This window comes from Lissotriton helveticus, chromosome 6 (genome assembly GCF_964261635.1).
Source record: "Lissotriton helveticus chromosome 6, aLisHel1.1, whole genome shotgun sequence".
Lineage (NCBI taxonomy): Eukaryota > Metazoa > Chordata > Amphibia > Caudata > Salamandridae > Lissotriton > Lissotriton helveticus.
The window spans coordinates 1,101,097,647-1,101,121,977 of record NC_136067.1 but is presented as its reverse complement, the minus strand read 5'-3'; the positions used below and the strand labels follow the sequence as shown (position 1 = coordinate 1,101,121,977).

At 43.0% G+C, this 24,331-nt stretch overlaps 1 protein-coding gene across 1 annotated transcript in view; it reads left to right on the top strand.

The window, feature by feature from the left end:
• Positions 1–24,331, top strand: part of MALL (mal, T cell differentiation protein like) — a 70,900-nt gene that overhangs the window by 44,777 nt on the left and 1,792 nt on the right. Inside the window, exons 2-3 of the mRNA XM_078648760.1 lie at positions 12,999–13,169; positions 22,806–22,949. Coding sequence (XP_078504886.1) covers positions 12,999–13,169; positions 22,806–22,949 — 315 coding nt within the window. The remainder of the gene's footprint in view (positions 1–12,998; positions 13,170–22,805; positions 22,950–24,331) is intronic.

Sequence of the window (24,331 nt, the reverse complement as noted above, 5' to 3'; positions counted from 1 at the left end):
GATGGGTATGTGGAAACAGGGATTCTTGAGATCGAGCGCCATCAAGAAATCACCCTGTTGAAGGAAGGGGATGACATCTTGCAGAGATGTCAAGCAAAAATATTCTGATACAAAGCAGTGATCAAAAGGCCTGAGGCCGAGCATCAGCATGAGAGAGTCATCCATATGGGGATCAGAAAGTAGAGAGAGTAGATACCCCTCTTCTAATGTTGTGGGGGTACAATGTTCTGGTCCTTTCTTGTGCTGTTTGGTAGGTGAAGGGTGAGGTGTTCTTTGCTTAGAGTGTGCGCATGTAGTGGTATACTGGGAGGGGCTGTGTATAGTATGAGGCAATAAAGGTGTAGGACCACTGCCAGCACCCACTTGTCAGATGTGATTTCCTCAGAAAGAGAGAGGAAATTGCGTATTGTCTCCAGACAGTTAACATATGATTGGAAATGAGGCTTGGCAAGTCATTGTTTGGAGGTGGCAGCCTCTGCTGTAGCCCCTCCCAGCCTGCTGGTGGAAGGACATCTTCTACTGCTGGTAGCAGTGTGGTTGCTCAAGCTAGGTTATATTTGCTTCTCTCCTGGATTGCTGTTTGAAAAAGGTGCCCATTTAAGGAGTGGATTGGAGGGGTCATGGATTTAGCTTTCTCTTTCTCTTTTTTTCCCCCAGCATTTCATCATCCTGCGGCCTGAAAATGTGTGTCATGTCTTACAGAGGTTTGAGAAGAAATTACTGGACTTTGGGTTTAAACCTGGAGATACAGAACAAAGAATGGTACCGGAGGATAATCCTAATATTATTGCCCCTATAGTCCCTAAAACAGGGGTCTTCAAACTGTGGGGCGCGACCCCCAGGGGGGCCGTGGAGTGGTGTGAAGGGGGTCGCGCATTCACAGTCACAATTCTGCCCGGGCCTCCAGGGCTTCAGCCCCCCTCTTCCCCCGTCCTGTGTCTCAGCCCTGGTTGCTGCAGTGAAACTCGAGCTGCTGGGGGCTCGGCTGGGTCTGGAGTCTTATCTCCGGCACGCCCGAGTTTTTCACAGGTCTTTAAAGACCATTAGCATATTTACATGCCTTTGTAAACTGGTTACAGAGACTTAATGTTTTTTACGGTTCCAGTACCCCCTGGGCCCCCACTCTGCATATTCCTTACATTTGTATTTTTACACTTACTGCTGCAGTGTGAGAATGCATTCAATGAAAAGGAATATAAAGTTGGGTTGCCAAAAGAAAAATGCCTGCTCTTTGACACTAAATAGAGTTATAAATAAAAAAGTATGTATTAATTAGTTATGTGACTTTTCTGTCTTTGTTCTCTTTAATTTTCAGTCATGGATCATTGAGGCAGCCCTAGTACACAATTAAAAGTGACACAATTAAAAGTGCTTTCTATTTATATTTGCTGTTATAAGTATCACAGATAAGTGCTAAAAATACAGCTTTAGGTGACTGCTTATTTCTGGACCATCAAAATAATGAGCTGGTAACCCTAATCATAAGACTGGAAGTTTGTTGCAGGATCAGCACATTATTTATTTCCTCCACCCTCAATCCCTGATCAATGCCATTATAGCAATAGTTTAACTTATATCTTAAACCCTACACTTCAAGTTTCTGGGAATGCACCCTGCTTTCAGACAACTCACTTCTCATTCTCGCCTTCACTTTCACGCTCACCCTGCACTCTCAGCAATCACAATGCACTCACACCAATCACCATGCACTCACACTGATCACACGCTCACCCTGTACTCACACTGATCACAATGCACTCACACTGATCACCATGCACTCACAACATTCACCCCCTCACCCTGCACTCACAGTGATCATAATGCACTCACAGTGATCACAATGCACTCACACTGATCACGATGCACTCATCACTCTGCACTAAAAATGTGCTTGCATTGTTCACTATGTATCTCACCCTGCAGTCACACGAGCACACTTCTCATCCTGCGCTCATGTTACACTTCACTCACCTGTCCCACCCTGACTGCTCAATCTGTAGCTCACTCAAACAAGGCCATCACTAACCATGCACTAATTCGTCCCACTCTGCACTTACAGCCGAACCCAAATTCAGATGGTCACCTCACTCAACTCACCTCACTCAACCTCTAGTCACTCGTTTTACTCTACTCTCACACTGTTGCATTGCTCTCCGTGCAGTCACATGGGCACTCTTGTCACCCACACAGTGCAGAAGGTTAAAGTACCTGGTACACAGAAGATGTACAATTCACATCACAGAACTGAGTGTGAGTAAACTATGAGTATTTTGTGAGACAGGTGCTATAGAGAGATGAGGTGTATTGTTGGTGAGTGGTAGTGAGGGAATTCATGGAGAAGGTGGAAAGACTGTTGCACCGTGTGCGACCAGTGCTAGGGCCATCACTAACCATGCACTAATTCGTCCCACTCTGCACTTACAGCCAAACCCAAATTCATATGGGCACCTCACTCACCCTGTAGTCACTCCTTTTACTCTACTCTCACACAGTTGCATTGCTTACCGCACAGTCACATGGGCACTCTTTCACCCACACAATGCAGAGGGTTAAAGTACCTGGTACAAAGAAGATGTACCATTCACATCACAGAACTGAGTGTGAGTAAACTATGAGTATTTTGTCAGACAGGTGCTATAGAGAGATGAGGTGTATGGTTTGGTGAGTGGTAGTGAGGGACTTCATGGAGAAGGTGGAAAGACTGTTGCACCGTGTGTGACCAGTGCTAGGGCCATCACTAACCATGCACTAATTCGTCCCACTCTGCACTTACAGCCAAACCCAAATTCATACGGGCACCTCACTCGCCCTGTAGTCACTCCTTTTACTCTACTCTCACACAGTTGCATTGCTTACCGCACAGTCACATGGGCACTCTTTCACCCACACAGTGCAGAAGGTTAAAGTACCTGGTACAAAGAAGATGTACCATTCACATCACAGAACTGAGTGTGAGTAAACTATGAGTAGTTTGTCAGACAGGTGCTATAGAGAGATGAGGTGTATTGTTTGGTAAGTGGTAGTGAGGGACTTCATGGAGAAGGTGGAAAGACTGTTGCACCGTGTGTGACCAGTGCTAGGGCTAACCCTGGCTGGGAGTGTCAAACCCCCCCCCCACCGAAGTTCGGGTCTAGTGGACCCCCTGCTTCTGCCTATTATTATTTACATTTGTACTGCGCTACTGTTACCAAAAGGTGTCCCGGGGCTAATAACCATCTGCCTGCAATGTGAGAGAGGGATCCGGGGTTGGGAGAGGAGAGAAGAGAGCGATGTAAGGAAGGGGTGAGAGGAAAGGGGCATGGGTAAACTGCTTAACTCTGCACAAGACCGCCAGGGTTTGAAGGGACCCTTGCTGCTCCCGGCCATGGCCAGGAGAGCTTCTAATGTGGCGGCCCGTATTCCTGCGGAGTGGGAGGCCCTTCACAAAGGTGGACTAGACATCTTTCTGATGTTAATTGCTGTATTTTGGTTATAAACTGGTACTGATGGGGTGAAATCTTTCCTCAGTGTTACTGTGTTTAAAACAATTCAAAATAACAGAGCAATGCTATCCCAAAATACGCAGCATCACAGAACATTATTTACATTTTCTACTCACACAATTTAGCCAAGCCTGTCGCATAATTTGGTTCTCACCTGCCTCATAATTCCAGTAGCCCTGCCTAGAGGTTTAGAAATTTTTGTCGGGGGGGAGCGGGGGGGTCCTTACGCCTGTAAATGTTGACAGGGGGGTCTCGTCATCCAAAAGTTTGAAGACCTCTGCCCTAACATCTAATGAATAGTACATGCTGGTGTTCTAGATAACTTTGCTTTCAGACGCTTTCTCCTCATCTTGTTTTCTGTAATTCTTTGGGAGATGTTTATAAAGTTCTTGCATTTCCTCCCACTAACTCCTATTATAACTTCACAAGAGTGCCACAGACTTATCCAATTGCCAATAGGTCGCTGCTCTGACTGCTACTCTTGCCCCCTGCATCAGTCTTTTTGCTCTCCTTGTATGAAGGAGAAGCATGGCTTGTGGCCTGGACAGAGGCACACTGGTGGACGTTGTGGGCCACCAGAGAGTCAGGAGAAACCTGTCCCTTTATGTACACCGGGTCCCTAGGGGAATTTCTTTTTAACCTATTGGGTCACTAGCCTGGCCTTAACAGGTTCCCTAAAGTTATCAGGAGTAGATTTTAGCATGGCCTTCAACATAGGTACAAATTAGATGGTGTGCTCTGACTTGGAGAGTGTCTCCACAAGGAAGGTATTCTCCTCTTAGGTGACATTCATGTCCACCTTATGAAAGGCTTCAGCCCTTTTAAGTACTTCATGAAAGGCTGTTGTGTTGTGGATGCCTTATATTGGGTAGTGTACCAATTCTGAATCACTTGGGGGGTGAGGAGGTCTACATTATAGTTGTCCAGGAGATCATCATTAGACCCTGGCCTTGATGGCTTATCATAATAGTGGAGGGGGCCGAAGAAATGCCTGGGTACAAATATCAGAGAGGGGACCCTCTGCTGACTCTGGAGAAGGCATTGAGGATGGTGTGTATGGGGGTGGTGGTGAGAGGACATAACGGTGGTGGAGGAGAAAGAGGTGGGCTTTGTGGCAGCAGAAGAGGTCTTATGATTCTGTCCTTTTGATTTTTCAGTGTCAGCTCCAGTGAGGAAGGTTAGTTGGAAGTCTCCCCTTCTAAGGACAGTCTTCTCTATTGAGGAAGAAGTTCTGGAGATGCCTTTGGAGGTTACTTTACTGAGGTCTTTTCAGTAACAGGGTGACTGAATATGTGCTTTTGCCTGGCATTGTGTTGTTGTTGAAGTTTCTTGAGTATCAAGGCCTTGGGGTCCTTGGCTCCAGGAGTCCACATAGGCCTAGGCTTTGGGTTCTGCTTTGGCTTGGTTTTCGAGGAAGGCTTTAGTGCTGCTGGAGTCTTATGCTCAGGCATAGATGGAGTCTTTGGAGATTGATGGTGTTTATTTTCCTTAATGTGGCTCGGGCTTGATGGCTGATGGGGGTCGGAATACTTCGGTAGAGGCTTGCCCTGTTCCAAAGCTTTTTGCAGGAACCAACTGGAGCTATCAGCTGGCGAGTTCCCTTGGCTTGCCTTTTCTGTGTCTCTGTGCTCAGAGCTTGATGCCCATCTCTCATGGGAGAGGTGCTCTATTTCTGCATGGGACTTCTTTTGAGGTTCTGTCTTGGTGGTGTGGGCCAATGGCGTACTCATGACCCTAGGCGTAGTTGTGATTTGCGGGCCACTAGCCTTTGGCGTCAGCTCGAAGTCCTCCATTTCCTCATTATTGGACTCACTGGAAGACACTGTCTCTGTACTGGGTGTCGGTTGCACAGCGACAAGATGGGTTTGCCTCTTCTTGTTCTTTGGTGTCAGGAAATCTTCCTCCACAAAGATGTCATGGGTCTTGGTGGAGCTCTGTTGGTACTTTCTCCAGCATTACTCCGACCAATACCATCATGTCATTTGGAATCCGAAGATGAGGAACGATGCACAGTAGGCCTTTTTGTGTTTGGGGAACAGATGCAAGTTACACACATCGGCTCCGATCCACAGAACTAACTTAAGGCAAAATCCTAAACTTACTATCATTTTGGTATTCACAAAAGGCACATACTCATTTTGGCATTCACGAGTAAGTGCCTTCAATGAATACCAACATGAGTAAGTTACTCAAAATGGGTAAGTTACTCATTTTGGTATTCACAGAAGGCACTTACTCATCAACGTGTAAGTGTCTTCTGTGAATACCAAAATGGTAGTAAGTTTAGGATTTTGTCTTAAGTTAGTTCTGTGAATCGGGCCCTTTGTGGTCATCAGCCCACAGGAATGTTTGAATTGCAGCGGGGGTAATTTTGAAAAGGTATCTGTTTCATCACCCATGCAGCATTCTCCGGCAAAGGATGGCTGGAGATATCATTTGCCTTTTGAGGGCTGTTAGGCCATGGTAACTGGGACAATGACCACGGTGTTCTTTGGTGTCTTCAGGCAATGCAGAGATAAAAAGACTTGAGCTTTCATGACTCGCGGTGATCCATAAGAGACTGAACGGGACATACAAAATGTGTTCAAAACACAACAATCCTGAAGCCCAGTTGGTATACATCTGACCCTGATGGTGGAAAATACAATCTTACATTTAGTTGATACCATTGCTCAATGTACACCAAAAGGAGAGATCCCACCACATCTTGTGACTTGAGAACCTTTTTGGAAGAAAAACAACTTGCAAATGTCTGAGCCCAACACTAAATGGCAGTGGTATGTGTATCCACAGTCACACATGCTACAAATGCTTACACTTGTTGTTTCAGGCATTTACTGGGGCACACCTCCCATTCGAGCTGCTGTGTTACACCTCTCCTTTGATTTCTTCTTATACCATCACTCACATCTTCAGATACTGTGACTCAAACCATTAGGCAACACTAAAATCTAGCATAGTTTTAACCCTAAGCCTTATATCGATGCAAATCCTTACTTCAATCAGAACAACTTCTGAAAAATGTCCCTGTACCAGATCACTGCCACAATATTGTGGTAAACAATTTAGTTGACAAAAATATGCCACGATATTGTGCTCCTATACCTATAATGGTCAGTACAAAAATATAGATTTTTAAAAATATAAATAGAGTTTAAAGTAGTAAATGTTAAATATGTTAATATATAAATTTAATAAAATGTTAATTAAATATATTCCATCAATATTTAATACTATATAAAAATATATACTTATATGAACACTCACATAGATATATGTTCGTATTCATGTATTAAAAAACGATATATTTGTATAGTGCAACAATATATATATATATATATATCCAACCCAAAGCTGTTTCGCATTATCCACAATACAGCAGCCACGGACACAATGTGTCCATGGCTGCTGTATTGTGGATAACGCGAAACAGCTTTGGGTTGGATTGATTGAGAATGCCTGCCTCGTCGTGGACCACCGTCATAGAGCGGCCAGGAAGAGGTGTCGCTGGTGTGTATGCACTAGCTTTTGGAATGATATATAGATATATAAATATATATATATATATATATATATATATATATATATATATATATATATATATATATATATATATATATATATATATATATATATATATATATATATATATATATATATATAAATATAGTTGGATTAATACATTTGAAATATTTAGTAGAATGTAACACCAGTCCTCCGTTCATGTTTACCACTTTGTCAAGCACTTGATGTATGTGTATAAATGATTCGGTATTCCTGATTTCCCATGCGTGATCAAGGTTGTGGGGGCGAAAATCGTGGCACAGGCTGGAGCACCTGTATTAAATCTTTAGATATTCATTCTGCATGTGAGTGACTCGTGAATTCACAGAGTTTCATACACATAGTATATATAAAATACATAGACAATAATATCATAACAAATATAAACAATTGAATAAGAATAAACATATTAATTATTGTACACAATAAATAAAATATTAAAAATTGAAAAATCCCCAAAATACATTTACAAAAAATACTATAAATATTAAAATACATTTAAAAAGAAAAACAAATAATATAAAATATAAAAAATAAAGCAACTATTGATATAAAATGTATCAACCTATATTATGACAACTGTAGGAGTCGTGGACCACCGTCATAGAGCGGCCAGGAAGAGGTGTCGCTGGTGTGTATGCACTAGCTTTTGGAATGATATATAGATATATAAATATATATATATATATATATATATATATATATATATATATATATATATATATATATATATATATATATATATATATATATAAATATAGTTGGATTAATACATTTGAAATATTTAGTAGAATGTAACACCAGTCCTCCGTTCATGTTTACCACTTTGTCAAGCACTTGATGTATGTGTATAAATGATTCGGTATTCCTGATTTCCCATGCGTGATCAAGGTTGTGGGGGCGAAAATCGTGGCACAGGCTGGAGCACCTGTATTAAATCTTTAGATATTCATTCTGCATGTGAGTGACTCGTGAATTCACAGAGTTTCATACACATAGTATATATAAAATACATAGACAATAATATCATAACAAATATAAACAATTGAATAAGAATAAACATATTAATTATTGTACACAATAAATAAAATATTAAAAATTGAAAAATCCCCAAAATACATTTACAAAAAATACTATAAATATTAAAATACATTTAAAAAGAAAAACAAATAATATAAAATATAAAAAATAAAGCAACTATTGATATAAAATTTATCAACCTATATTATGACAACTGTAGGAGTCTAAGAATATGAAATATGCTATTTCCACTCTAGTTTATGCAACAGTAGGGAAAGTGTTGAACTTTAGAGGCATTAGATTTACTATTCATATTCAACTCACAGCAATAACAGAGAAAGTGTTGGACCTCGAAGGAGTTAGCTTTACTATTCCTACTCCAGTCAGTGTAATAGTAGGAAAAGCATTGGACTTTGGAGCGGTGACATTTACTATGCCCACTCCAGTCTAAGCAACTGTAGGGAAAGCATTGGGCTTTATAGGGGTGAAATGTAGTATTCCCACTCCGGTCCTCACAACAGTAGAGAAAGTGTTGGAATTTGGGGAGGTTAAATATAGTTACTTTTCTCAGTCCAAACAGCACAGCAATCAGGAAAGTGTGGATTTGAGGAGGCATGAAATGTATTATTCCCACTCCAGTGACCGCAACAGTAGGGCTAGTGTTGGATTTGGAGGGGTGAAGTTTAGTATTACCACTTCAATCTCTGCAACAATAGGGAAAGCATTGGATTTCAGAGGGGTGAAATGTACTATTCCCACCGCAAACAGCGCAACAGTAAAGAAAGTGTTGGACGTTGGAGGGGTAAAACTCACTATTTCCACTCCAGTCTCTGCAAAAGTAGGTAACACGTTGGATTTCTGTGGATGAAATTTACTATTCTCACTCCAAGCAACACAACAGTAGAGAACGTGTTGATCTGCAAAGAGGTTAATTTTACTGTTCCTACTACAGTCTAAGCAAGAGTAGGGAAATTATTCCACAATTTACATATTTAAAATAAAATAATAAATTTACAAATAGTTAATATTAGTTAATTAATTATTTCTTAAATAACTTCCCACCCTACACCCCTACAAACCTACCAGCCCACAACAAAATTATAAGTCAAATAAATACGTTTTCAATAAAATACATAATTAAAAATCAATTAAATATTTAATTACCCAATAATAAGTAATTGTTAATTAATTATTACTTAATTAACTTCCCACCCTATACTCCCACAAACCTAACAGCCCACAAATAACTTATAACAAAAATAAATCAGCAGTGCATACATTACATAATAAATATAAAACATGTAATTAAATAAAATGTATTTAATCATTCTTAATTCATTATTACCTAATGTCCCATCCTTTTCCCCTACAAACCCAACAACCTGCTACAACACTATCAATTACTATTAAACATTAATAAAAATATTCCAAATTATTGAAATTGAAACTATATTTTAAAACAATAACATTTATATAAAGAATAGTAGCACATAAAATTAATATTTCAACTAAAACACATTCAAATAATAAAAAAAAGCTATTTTATACCCCTATGTTAGTGTAAATTAAATTACAAATATCAATATTATTTACAATGATCTTACCTCAAAAAACGATATTCTCGTCTACGATATTTGTGCATCACAATATTTGTGTGCCACAATATTTAATTTCAGATATTTCTGTCTCACAATATTTTTAAATCTATATTTTGAAATCTATATTTTGTTCAAACACCATCTTGTCTATTTGAGGACTTGGAGAGTGAAATATCCACAAAACCCCTGACCTGCTTCATAGCCAATTGAACATTCTCTCCCATCTAGGTTTTACCAGCGAAAAATCACGCCTTCATGCTTGGCTACATAGAATATTAGATTCCACCTCTTCAAGGACACTCTTATGGTTCAATTCACAAAGATTTTGATTTAAGTAAGTATGACTCACTCTTGTAGTCAAGTCAAATAAACTTTATTTGATTGCTTTTTACGCAATCATAAAAGCACATATAAAAAACACAGTTTGATACACAATAAGATTAAAAACAATTTTAAAACATACGATTAATTATAAAATGCATTCAATTAGATCATTATCCCTTAATTCCCGGTTTGTTAAACATTTAAATCATAATACTTTTCCTGTGCCTGTAAACACTCTTTAAAAACATGGCTACCCTCCAGAATATATGTTAGTTTTCCAAAAGTTGTAAAGCAATGAATGCAGGACGACATTGTCTAATGTTTGTGACAATCCACATTTTCCTTAATTCAGAAAAAAATCTGCAAAATAAAACAACATGCATAGTGGACTGTACTGTGATTGTCAAAGGGACAGAGATGCATTACTCGTGACCAGTCATTCATTTTAGGGAAACTTACAAGCTTATGAACAATCCCAAGTCTGAATTTGGTCAATAGATATCTATCATATCCACCCGGTACCATGGTCAAATATGTTTGAATATTAAAAGTTGTTAAAAGCATTTGGTTCGACAACACTGTGGGCTTTATGATCTCTCCCGATATTCGAAGTGAATCTAATAACCTAAGACCTTCTTTTTTTTAACTCTTTCCTTGAAATGGTGGACATAGTGCTAGGCTCAGAATAATATTCTGAATGCCCAAGGTCGCACATGAAACCATGGACATACCATAGCCATGGGATGGAAAAAGCCCCTTCCATTCTAAAATTGTCCCTTAGAATGTCCTGATTAAGCTTTGTTTTTGCTGATGACTAGATTCTATGCCATAGGAGGATGGGCTCCATTTTTATAAGGTCTGCAATGTGTGGTAAGCCCAGTTCGAATGGCAAACATACAATGATGCGCCTCTTGAAATTGTCAAAACATAGCGCAAGAACGCGTTTTCCACTATTTGTAGGGGGTAGACCTCTGCAAAGCCCCAGACTGCAGCCCCATACATAGCCACTGAGACACATTTTGAATTATAAATCTGCAAGAGTTCTACAGATGGCCTCCTACCCAGCATTCTTGCAGAGTTAGTAAGTGCAGCTGTGGTCTTTAGAAAAGTCAATTTCTCGGCTAAACCGCTTGGGCCCATGTGTCCTTTTGATCGAATAATATTCCAAGATATGGGAATCTCTTGGTAAACCCTATTTTCTGTTGGTCAATAAACATAGTCCTACATTTCTGATTCCCATGGACACACCTCATTATAAAAGTTTTCAATGTGTTCACCCTGAGACCAAGATTGCACATAAAAGCTCTAAAACCCCTTGCAGTCCCACCTGGGTGTGTGACATCAAAACTGTGCCATCTGCATATAGGACGTCCACCTACTTGAGGCAGGTCTTGGCAATCATTAACCAGTGCTTCACCCAAGCCATTAATACAAAGATTAAAAAGAAAGGGGGCTAACATACAACCTTGTCTTACCCCCCTCCTTATTGGAAACGGGGCAGAACACTCACCATTCACACCAAACCGCACTCTAGCCCTGGTATCGCTGTATAGCTGTCTAGGAAAGTGGATGATTTGTTTTTCCACTCCAAGGCCTTCAAGGATCTCCCATAGCTTACTATGCCTAATGCAATCAAATGCGGCAGTGAGATCCTCAAAAGCTAAAAACAACTTACCCTTCTTAACCCACATATACTATCCAATAATAATAGTTACATTTAAACTCTGTTTGACAGTTCTTAGGCCTTCGCGAAAACCATACTGAAGATCAGATAAGACTTTATTATCCTCAGCCAAATTCTCTAGCCATTCCAAAATAATTTGGCCAGTCACCTTTATCAGGGAGCCTAATAGAGATGTTGGCCTATAGCAGCGGGGATCCTGGAGAAACCCCTTTTTGAAAATTGGGACTATGATCGATTCTGCCCAGGTTGATATATAAGGGGAGAGGCAGCTTGCTGTGAGTACATGGGTAATTAACAGGGCCCATATTGCCACGTTTGGCTTGTAAAGGTCTACAGGGACCCTATCCGGCCATGGGGCCTTACCACCCAGACTCGCTGAAATAGCACGGATTACTTCATCCACAAACTGGAGACCGGTGTGCTGGATCAGGAATACCAGAGTGCCATCCCTATTATCCTGAATCCCTGGAACATTGGTACCCACCACACCATTATCCATTGTAGAGAAGGGTTCAATCCATTGATCCTCTGTTATGGCTATTTCAAGCCAAAAATTGAGTTTTCACAGCTTTTCAAAAGGCTCTCTTGTAGTATTCCTGGCCTTCTTCTGGATTTTAGGTCTCATCCAGAAGTTCTGCAAGCATAATTCAAAGCAAATTATGAATCTAGCCCCACATTTTCTTAATCAGTTTGTCTTGCGTCCTTTTATGTATCATCTCCGCTGCAGTTCGCATTATGATGTACATAGTCACAGAGCTACCCTTTTAGCCTCAGCAATGCCATTGACAAAGGTGCTGTCAAGGATGGGCTTCCTACTAATTCTTGCTACATCTGCTGATCCACTTCCATCAAAAGCGATCTCCATTCTCAACCATTCTTTCTGTTTCAACTGTTTAGTCAGTTGCCAACCCACTTCACAAATGTGTCTCAAGTTGAAATGAAGCACTGGGAGATAGTGCATTAATATAGCACGTTTGCTTACATATACCTCCTATTTTCAACAACAGTCACAAAATGGTGGATCGCCGAACCTGATGAACAGTGTCAGACTTAGGGCCTGATTTAGATCTCGGTGGACGAGTTACTCCATTACAATGGTGACGGATATCTTTTCCGCTGAAATATAAATACCATTATAAACTATGGGATTCATGTTTCGGTGGACAGGATATCCGTTACCGTAGTGATGGAGTAACATGTCCACCAACATCTAAATAAGGCCCAAAACGCTTTCATATTTGGGTTAGGCAGGGTGGAAGTGAAATATATCAAAAGGATGAAAAGAGGATATAGAGTGTAACATTCACTGTCCCTTTTCTTTCACAGATATTTGGAGCCTGGGTGTGGATCCTTGTCGCTGCTACCAGAGTATGGATAACGATTAGCCAAGGATGGGTGATGTACGTGTCGGTCAGCTCTTTCTTCTTTTCCATGGTACTGCTGATGGTGTACCTATTTGGATTTCACAAACATAACTGCAGCACTTGGCGAATAGTGGTAAGCATGAGTCTGAGTATTTCACAATGCATATAGTGTTAACAATAGCGTCCACGATCCACTGTTCTGTTTCCTGGTAATATAAATTAGTATAGCTATGAGTTTGCTTAAAAAGGTATCTAGGGAGTCATTACGATGGCGGGCGTACTTCAGTCCGTCCGCCACCGTTGCGGTAGTGGGACCAGCCGCCTACGAGGCTGCCTACCCACCAACCTCATTAGGATGCGACCACCGCCATGGCGGTCGCATTGCCTATCTACTGTATTGAGGTGGGGATGTGGTTAGCAGACCCCGCCACAATAAAAAAAAAGAGCACTTGCATATCTCTGCACTACGTGGCAGGCACCATGCTGTGTCTGCCACATGGTGCAGAGATTTGTAGGGGGGCACCATAGGGGCCCCCCAGTGCCCTTTCCTCAGGCCCAGGGATGAAGGGAAGCCCACTACGGGCCCCCAAATCCATTTCCGCCTTACGCTTCATGGCTGGTTGACCGTCACAAAATGACAGTCGGAAAGGGATATCATTATCCTGTCGGCGCTGCCTGACAGGCACCGCTGCAATGGTGATCAATGTGGCTGCTGCGACAGGCGGTGGAAAAATGACCGCCAGTCGGAACCGTGGCGGTCGGTCTTTCCCATCACCACGTTTCTGCCCACCATTGTAATCTGGCAGGAGGAAAATCGCCATGCGATGGCGGAGGGCCCGCCACAACAGGCTGTTGGTGGCGGGCCCTCCACCATCATAATGACCCTTTGGTTCTTAAAGTATCACTGTGTCAATTAATTGCTGGTGTTTTAACACCTCTGCTTGATTTCAGAATTCTGTTAATGCAGAATACCACTAAAAAAAGACAGTGCCACAACCATCTGTAGTGCAGTAGGGGACCACTGCACCACAATTATGGCTCTCTTCTATTACTCAACCAAGGAAAGGGTCAATTATTCATTACATGCTTTAGTGCACATGACACCTTTGGTACTCCAGTGAAATGGTAAGGTTTTCATTTTTTTCATCTTTTTTTAGTAGGACTTCATTTAATGTATTCCTTTTTTTTTTCTTAGTGTGGATGTCAATGTCTGGGGTAGTGGTTAACTAAAATGGCTAATTGAAAGCAGGCCCCTGCTTTCGGATTATAGGGATACCAATACTGTGACACATGCTATTGCCGACTCCAGCCTTGACCGTTCTAACATTTGCTATTTACATTGTTAAAATCACAGATGCTCCTGTGTGCTTCAATGACGAGGTACGTTAAGGACACCTTATGTATATTTTCGTTCCTGCCCAGCGTGCACTTACCACTGCTACTACCTGTTAATTTGCTACGGCCACTTAGCTACCTGCAAAAACAACCCAGTACACACAATAAAACTATCATTGTTGCTTGCTTCAGTCCTTCAATACCCAATTCCTCGAATCACTGGAATTGGCACCAAGATGCATTTTAGCTTAATATTACATTCTGCGAGCCTGTGCCTTATTGTTTCATTTCTCTTTGTAGTTATTAGTGGGATTTTGAAGCAGCAACTATCAATTCTCACAATTCATACGAAAATACAAAAATAGATTTTTGTCTCCAGAACATGACTGGAACAAAATATCTAACCCTTACAAAACGTAATATAATCGTAAATGCCACTGAAGTGCAAACTAGCACCACCTGGGAAGATTAGGCAGTTTGCATTGACGTTGATTCCCCAAAATGCCAGGGGTAAGGGAAGTGACATCACACACCCTTTGACTTTAAGGGAAGTGATATCATATGACCTTTGACCCTGAATCTTCCCAGGAAGTGATGTCACTTGATCTTAACCCAGATGTTATCACAATAATTGAGATGACTGAAGTTACATTATAACTGTCATTAAAATACAAATACCACACAAATGCCTGTTTTGGATGCATCTATAGTAGGGTGCGAACTTAGGGCCCAATTACGATGCCGGATGGAAAATCTGTCCATCCGCCATGGTGTCGGAAAAAATCCCCAAGATGACCCACAGCATTTCTGTCGGTCAAATTATGATGCAATGTACTCAAAAGCAGACCACGGTGGACGAACGTCACCAAAGACCGTCCACCACGGCCTGAAAAGCTGCATATCCGACTGCAGTGGACAGGAAAAGCTGTACAACGGCTAACAAAGTCCCCTCCTGCCGCAGCATGACCACGCATCCTATTACGTTGCGGCTGCAGAGCTGGTGGACCGAGCACTGCGTCCGACCGCCACACAGGCACATAGGCCAAATGAATGGCGACTGGAACCAACTTCAACAACGCCCGAAGTGTGCCTGTACTCCCTGCCACCCTCAATCACAATACACACGCCACAAAGATAAACCCCAACTTGCTCCTGGTAAGGAAAGTAATGCGAAGCATGGAAGAGACTTCTGGAGGTCATCACTCATGTGGACGCACCCCCATACCACTGTATAAAACCAACCCCTTCCTGGACCAGCATCCTTTGCGCACCACAAGCCGAGACAGAGAGACAGGACACCATTGACTCACAATGCACAACATCACACTCACCTATCTCCACACAACAACACTCTCACCCACCTCACACACTACACATATCCCCATCACCACCTTGCACCCTGCACCCCTCATTTATTAACACCATTCCCCCCAAGAAAATGCACAAATTCACAGACTCAGAGTTGAAAGTGATGGTAGACAAGATAATAAGGCTAGAGCCACATTTGTTTGGGCACCTGGTCCAACACACCCCACTTGTGCACAACAATCAGATGTGGTCAAGGATCCACAGCAAAGGCAATGCCGTAGGGACCACCCTATGCACTGTGCGTGACATCAGGAAGCGGTGGGGTGACCTCAAGGGCAGGGTCAAGCATCAGGCCCAGAGGAACCACGTGGCGGCCCAGAGAACTGGTGGCAGCCCTCCCATTCCACCACTAACCTTCACCTAATGGGAGGAGAAGGTGCTTGCCATATTGCATTCAGAGAGTCTAATAGGAATCAAGGGGGGAGTGGAGGCTGGTAAGTACTAACAAATGTCTCCCATCACACTACCACGCACTGTTGTGCACAAGTGAGCCCCATTTGCCCGCCCACATCAAACTCATATGGAATGCACGCTTACAATATGAATGGATCACAAGGACGGCATTTCCTCAATCAGCTCAACCTCACAGGTAGGTGGTCAGCTCATGCACCAGGCCTCCCCCAAACAGCATGGCTCACCCTCCCCACCCCACAGCCATGTGGCAGCTAACTCCGTCGACAGTGCCTCCCAACAGGTAGCTAGCCATCTCACTGGGGATGGGGATGTTGAGCCCTGCCAGCAAGACTACAACTCCCATAAGGCCCTCTGTTTCCCCTCACAAATAGCATGGAGCCAAATGACCCCACATCCCGCACTCTGTAGCCAACTCCAGAACCCCCTATAAGTTGTAGGCAGTGCAAATACAGCTAATACCTTCGAGAGCCCACATTATTCACAGTGTCACTGATGAAGTCACATGCAACTGCAAAGCAGAATACAATACCGCGACCACAAAAAGCCAATGTGCAAGTCACATTGCCTCAAAGCAGAAAGACTCGGGTCAATACTACACATGCATGGAAACTTGGTCAAACCTAACAAACTACAGGAGATAACCACAAACAACACAACACAAAGCATGATGTGGAGGCATAGTAGTCAGATACACATCGAAAAGACACAAATTTCCAAGCATTAACTGAATTGGATGAGCAACAAGTTAGTGCCAGAGGACATTTACTTGGAAATACAACATCGGTAATTATGAAATTGGCCGTTCAGCCATGTCACATCGCTAACAAGCAATGTAGGTACCCTGGGCTGTAAGTGGGATGAAAAAACTTGGGGGTCTCTCAAAGGGGCCTGGCCAATGTAATGAAGTGCGTGGCCTACAAACCTTTGACATAAATCTGTGCTTAGCAGATTGGGTTACCCCACCAGCATTTCTCCGTCACTGCCATTGCACCCAGACATATGATACAACAAGTTACATGATACCTATTAGAACTCCGGACTACTGGCCTTGTCAATGTCTGTCAGGGCCATAAGATAAAGAAGCAGCATCTATGGCCTGCATCTAACATAGGGAAGTCTTCCACTCAAAGCCCTGATGACACCACAACGATGTTGCTGCACATGAGTCTCCAAGGGAGGGAATTCCAGATACAAAGAGAATCCTCAAAGGATTTCACTTCCCCACAACGCTAACCTGGCATGAGGTCATACCATAACTACCCCACCAGTGAGAAGTGAGGAGTGTGACCATGCGCACATCGATGTACCTGCTGTCAATGCATTCCATCTAAAAGAACGGACCACCTGTGGCAGGGCACAAAACAACTCATTTGTGTTGCGTTATCATTCTACATCAGTAGAGGCAAGATACATTGTGATCGGTGTCTGCTGAGGAAGTTGCCACAATCCACTCGGGTCTCTGTACCTCTCCCTGCCCAACTCAGCTGAAACACCTCAGTCACATGACAAATAAGCATTTTGACTGGACAGGATTTACCAGAATGCTAAGGGATAAACTGTGCTGGGAGGTGAAGCAGTGTGCTCCCACCCCCCTCCTGGAATCAATATGGACATGACAAAAGTTGTCATAGATCACATAGCGCAGAACAATGAATTCCATAGCAATGTGCCCACAAGAGCCAGCATCACATTGGTGACATTGTTGCATTCACACACTCAGGCTTTTCATGTGACATGTGCGATTTATGCATGTTTCACCACATGAATACCAGCCCCCGAAAACATACCCACTCCCAATTTATTTTCCAAATGTACTTAGCTGATCCTGCATGAGCACTACAGCTGCCTGCACAGGCCAGGCATCACATATATGGGAACAGTTGCACAATGTGTCCTTTATGTGGCAATGTGCTCCTAACTCCCCCATAAGTGATTGTGGATAGTCATTTGTGGCCTCACATTCCCACAGCGAACGCATACTTCAATGAGTGTGCAGGCACAATGCGCCTCTATTTAGACAAGTATACGCTTCCACAACAGACTGGAGACCTTCGAATTCCAGGTGTCTTGATCGTCCCACAGGATTTAGTCAGTACTGCACACGTCTCTCCCATTATTTTCGCAGTAAACTGACTCACAAATTATTGATAGCGTCTGATCCTGAAGGCCGTTGCACACTTTTTATCAGACTTGTGGGCTCTGGCCTTGTCCCTTCCTTCCATGCTTCTTCGGGAGTACCACCTGGTGTCATTCCTCCACTTTGCAAACCGCATTTAGCAGTTACAGATCATAACTTTAGCAATACAGCTGAGTGCTGGTTCTGAGATTGCTCTCACGCCATGTCTGCCTGTCCAGTGGGCCAGGACGAGCCCGGTCAGTTGCAACTATACCTTGAACGCATGCAGCTTCTCTTTGGATATGTCACATTGGCTGTGCTGGGCATCAGTTATAAGTCAGTATAAAGCAATGGGGTAACCCAGTTATGTGCAGATCCTGGGGATTAGTACCTACCGGCTTATAGAAAGCGTCCAACGTATTTACTCAATTTGTCCCTCTTCTCGGATGAGAATACCATTTAATGCAAGAAATCAAAATAAAGCCCAAGAAACAGAAACTCATGTACTTCTGAATTATTTTGTGATTTTATAACAAATTCGGTGAAAACAATGTATTAAAAAAATGTAGAACAGGACATATATAAATGCGTGCATGCACAGACCTATCATGTATATTTACACTTATTGACACATAATGTGAAGTGAAAATATATACATAACAAATGAACATATATTCAAGACAAAACATTTAAACACAGTGTGAGAAAAATGAAAATCTTAATCATATACGGCAAGGCCCTGTGTCTTGGCTCACCTTGAATTAAAATTCCACCTGGATATCAGAGCATAGGTACTGTCAGCATGGCAGCTTGAACAGAATGTATATGATTCACCTGTCAGATATAAATTGGGATGACTGTCGAAACAGAGCAGTCTTGTGAATATTTATACATTGCGCCCTTGCAGGGGCTGTACCTGAATCAAAAAACAACTCTCCTTCTAAGCTGGTAATATTAAGGTTCCGTGACATAGCGTGCCTGCAACTCTATGTAAATGAAAGATAGTTACAATTAGTTGCCTTTTATGACTACATGTAGTCAAGATTGGTGATAGATGGTTAGTGAGTACAAACATGTTATCTACTAACCTCCGGCGTCTGGCGCTCGGGGTCTTCTGTGATTATTCAACCCTTCTCATTTGAGAAATGATTGCCGGGGCCTATTGCCTCCTGGCAAAGCTTTTTGTGATGGACTCCAGGTGTTTTAATGCCTTCGAGTTCTCTGTAAAGTGATTTTAAAAGGAAACCTTCATTAGTTAAGGGAAAGTATTGTGGGGTATTAAGTTCACCAAAAAGCGGGTGGAGATAATTACATCTCCGTCTTACCTCTGCCATCGTGTGACTGAAAATTAATCTCATCAGTTATAGGCTGACGTTCCACTATGCATATTGCACCTGTGTGCAACCTGTCTTTTCCTGCAGAAGATGTCTGTTTGAGTGGGCCATGGATGTCTGCCTTTCAAACAAATACCTTGCTGACCTGGATCATGAGCTGGGGGTGACTCCTTTGTTGGTCCCCGTGCAAGACTGCTTCGGTGAGACATGCTTATGAGAGGCCATTCAATGTGTCAGGCAGGCTGACAGCTGCGCCTGTGCGTTTGCGCAATGCCTCCTATGCAATGCCTACATCGAACCTTTCCCAGGTTGCGATGGGATGTTCCTAGCAACCTCATGGTGCGAGGAGCACATCTGTTCCTTCATACTGTTGGATTGGATGGTGGTCCTCTTTGCTAACGGTGAATTGGATCGTCTTTTGGAACTGCTTGGAACTGCTTGTGCCTTCTTGGATTTGTAACTACTTTACAGCAACAGGAACAGTTGGTGACAAATTCAATTATCCTTACCCTTTCTTCACGCCAACGCCAACGCCAACGCAAATGCAGTATGTAAATGTGGACGGTGCACCAGGATGAAGTCAAAGGATTCCGTATATCCCCAGGGAGTCCGAATGAGGGAATGAGGAACCACTGTGTAGAACGTACGACTTTAGATACACAAGGAACACGGGCTGTGATTTTGGCCCCTGGTTTCCATCTTTACATATAGTAATTATATGCATTATAGACATCAAAGTTATTTGAAGGACACTTTGGGTTCTCTACAGGCATAGCTTTATCTGAAAACTGGGATTACGAATGAGCTGATTATCTTTGTTCTTCACTTTGGCGTTTTGGATTATTTGTCAAACGTGGATTTATTTGATTATTAGACTAATTTAAAGACACAATAGCCCTGGAATGAAACGCGTTGGCTGATGTCCATGTTTTTACTTGAAACTAAATAAAGAATTTATATTGGAATATATATGGAATCCTTTGACTTCATCCTGGTGCACTGTCCACATTCTTTCAATACGTTTATCTGGCATCCAGTGGAGTAAAAGTGTGGCATACTCCGGATGTGTTTGCACGGCCATTATACAAATTGGCTGATTTAAGGAACTGAGGTGCTGGGCTTCTGGTCAGCCGCATTTTCTCTTTTAATTGCAAATGCAGTATGTATTTGCATGCGCTGTAGCTGGCATCCACATCAATGACACACATTGGCCCCAATTGAATGATGCAGGGTTGCTCACGCAGCTTCCGCACTGCCACGGTGTGGCACACACTATGCAAATGAGCCATCAGCCAATGGGAGCCTTTGACGGCGTACATGTTTTGGAAATGCGGTGTGCATGCTCTGCAACTGTGGGGCTCGTCATTGGCCCCAATTGCCTTCAGGGGCACTGAGGGTCACTAATGGGGAGTGGGTGGGCCTCGCACTTTGCATTTACTAGGTTGCCACATTCATCGTGGTGCTGCCATGCTTGCTGGGAGTTGTGGTTGTTCAGGGGTTGCATTCGTGGGGATGTTTGCTACGTACCCCTGCTGTTGAGCGCGGCAGCGTCTTGTCTCCCGGAGGTGCAGCAGGTGGTGCAGTGGGAAGGCCTGTGGCACAGGATCCATGGCAGCTCCGGTGGTTTAGATGGCTTCTGTTTCGGCTCTTCCTCTCTGTTGTATTTCCACCATCCCCAACGTGGTGGTTTGTATGCGGCGGTGGGAAGGGCTGTTTGCAACATCGTAATCTGGTTGGAGGACGGAACGTGTTTCCACGCGCCGGTCCTGCTCTATTAGCTCCATCCGCCACCCTTGCGTAAGCAAAAAACGTGCGGAGCTTGACAGACCGCGCCGGTCGGTAAATGGCCTTGGTGTAACCATTGTAATTTGGTGGTCGCAATGACCTCGCCTGGGGCTGGGAAATGAATGTTTTCACCACCACCACCAGCACGGATGGCCTTCCATCCGGCATCGTAATGGGCTCCATAATCTTTGAAAATAGTGAGGTGTAATACAATATTTGCACTAAATTGTACGGAGCAAAGCAAATAAGATAGAGCTCTTTTGAATGGGTTCGGGAATAAGGGGTTCTCCCAACAAGCAATTTCTTTTTAAATGGGCCAAATTCTGCATTTTAAAGCAAACTTTTCATATAGATCTGCTAAATAGCTGTGGGTATGAAAGGGCACTGATTAACAATATAAGTCCTTTCACGGGGTGCCAAGCCAAAGAAACCTGCTGCTCCAAAGGAGTTGAACCCTTATTTTTCAAAATGTGCAGCGGGTGCCCCCGTATGCCAAAAATATCCTCCATTGTGCTAGGGCTAGCATTTTGCCATGGGTGCCACCTACATGCCATGGATGCCAACTTATTTAACTCTAGTATGATAGGGCCAACGTTTTGCCATGTTTGTCTTCCTCCTATGTGTCACAACTGTCATCCTTTCTGCCAAGAATCACCTCCATTAGGATAGTGGCAGCATTTTGCCATGAGGTCCTATGCCAAAAACTACCACCAACACCACCATGATCTCATGGACGTATGTAAACCTTTACATTTAGTATCTGTTGTTTCCATCATTCCCTCCCTCCCAAAACCTCATATCCCCAATCCTGTCCCTCATTCTCCGACTGCTCTACACATGTTAATCATTTAATATGTGTGCCTGTATGTCCCTATGCACCTTGTTTCTAAACAATATAAATTGATAATATCAATGATTCACTAAGTATATATTTGTAAATTTAGCTTACACTTGCAAATAATAGCTATTTTATGAGTATAAACCCACTTTGGCAAATTCACAAAATGTGGTTTACATATATAAAATGGTATAATCACATGAAGTTTTTCGTGTGAGTAAATTTAGACCGGGGGCAGGGAGTGGGCAATCCATGTCAGAAATATCTTTAAAGATTGTGCCTGTATGCATGTGATCTTGTTGTTGGTATTTACAAACTTTTCCTGCACCCATTCTGACCCAGGAAAAAATTAGAAGTTTACTCCTATCAAGGGTAGGAATGAATCCCCTTTCCTGATAGGAAGGATAATTGAACACCTCCAAATATGGGGAGGGGGGTGTACAAGGCAAGGGTTTCCAGTTCGAGACATACATTTTCCCTTTGGGCAGCAAAGAAAAGGGAGAGGAGAGTGATGCATTAACTCATGATCAGTTTTTGACTATTGTTTGATATTTAACATATGCACCCTGCTTTTTCCAGGATGTTATTTATCATGGAATCACCGCAATCTTCTACTTGAGTGCTGCCGTTTTGCAAGCAAATGCAACAATATACTGCGTTGATAACATTAACCTGCATTGCAACGGCTTGTTGGTTAACTACCGCCTCAATACAGCAGCCACAGTAAGTATAATGCCTCAAATATTTGGTTTAAGTACGTTTTTGTTTCACCTGAATGTGTGCGTTGTCATTTTAGTGGTTAGGATGGACACTAAGGGGCAGATTTACAATTACTGGCGCATCCCTGCAAATTAGCAGGGATGCGCCAGTAATTGTGCGCCGCAGCTCCGTCACCCATGATGCGCCGCATTTGCAGGAACGCCTCCTTATGGCGCAGGGCTTTACAACGTGACGCATCTCCCAGATGCGTCACGTTGTTAATACCCCGCACCATGGTGCATCTTTTGCGCCGCCGCGTCACAAAAGTGACGCAGCGTAAAAGAGGCGCAAGGGGCTTGAAAATCTGCCCCTAATGTTTTAATGTCTGTGTGCTGAAGCAGATCACCAAGCCAATCTGCCCTTTTAACTTTTAACAAATCACAGCACAGGAGGACTGTACAGCACAGGAGGACTGTATAGCACAGTGAAGTAGTGTGGCTCACTGGTTAGAGGCGGCAGACCCGAGAGCAGAGGACGGCCCGGGACCAGGGTTCGATTCCCGGCGCGGCAGGTTTCTGGACCAGGGTCAGCGGACTCGATAATTCTCTCGCCTCGGTGCCCACTCTGATCAGCGTTCACACTCGGCAACTCTGGGCATTAGCTTGCCTCATCTTCACTAACGGCCCCACCAGACCGCCAGGGATGCCTGGTCTCACCCTGGAGATACCCATTAAGGGACCATCTCTCAGGGAAGCCAGGAAGGGTTTCGCAGCGGTCGAAGCGCCTTGGGACCCTACGGGTAAGTAGTGCGCTATATAAATGCCTATACATACATACACAGTGGGCCACTGACCCCTGCAAGACTGCTGCATGCCCATCTTTTCAAGGAAAGTCTGCTGCATTTTTTTTAAGACAGAGGGACATATTTACAAGACAGTGACACAGCACAACACTGTAGGCCATTTGACTGCGTCACACTGCGTCACTTTCAAAGCACAAGGGTGCGTCATATCTACAACAATATGTCACATCCCTGTGCTTTCACCTGCATCGGCGCACTATTGGCTGCCAAGCTCCAGTGTAGGCACCCTTGCGCCATGGTGCAAGGGTGTCTGCATTTTAGAGAATATTGTTTAAACATTCATGTGAGGTGTTTTCCTCTTTCTATGCATGCTGCAAAATGCAGCACGCATAGAAAGAGGAAAAAACATGGAGATTTATAAGTATTTCTCCTCGTTGCGCTTCCTTGCACCTCGAGGCTTAGGATTCTGACGCATTCCTAGGTTTTTTTAATGTTTCAAATCTGGGAAGACAGCAGAATCCATGGGTGTTGCATGAGAACGGCCACACCCATGACACGCCCCTTTCACGCAATGTGCTGTGTATAAAGGGGCCGTATTTACAAG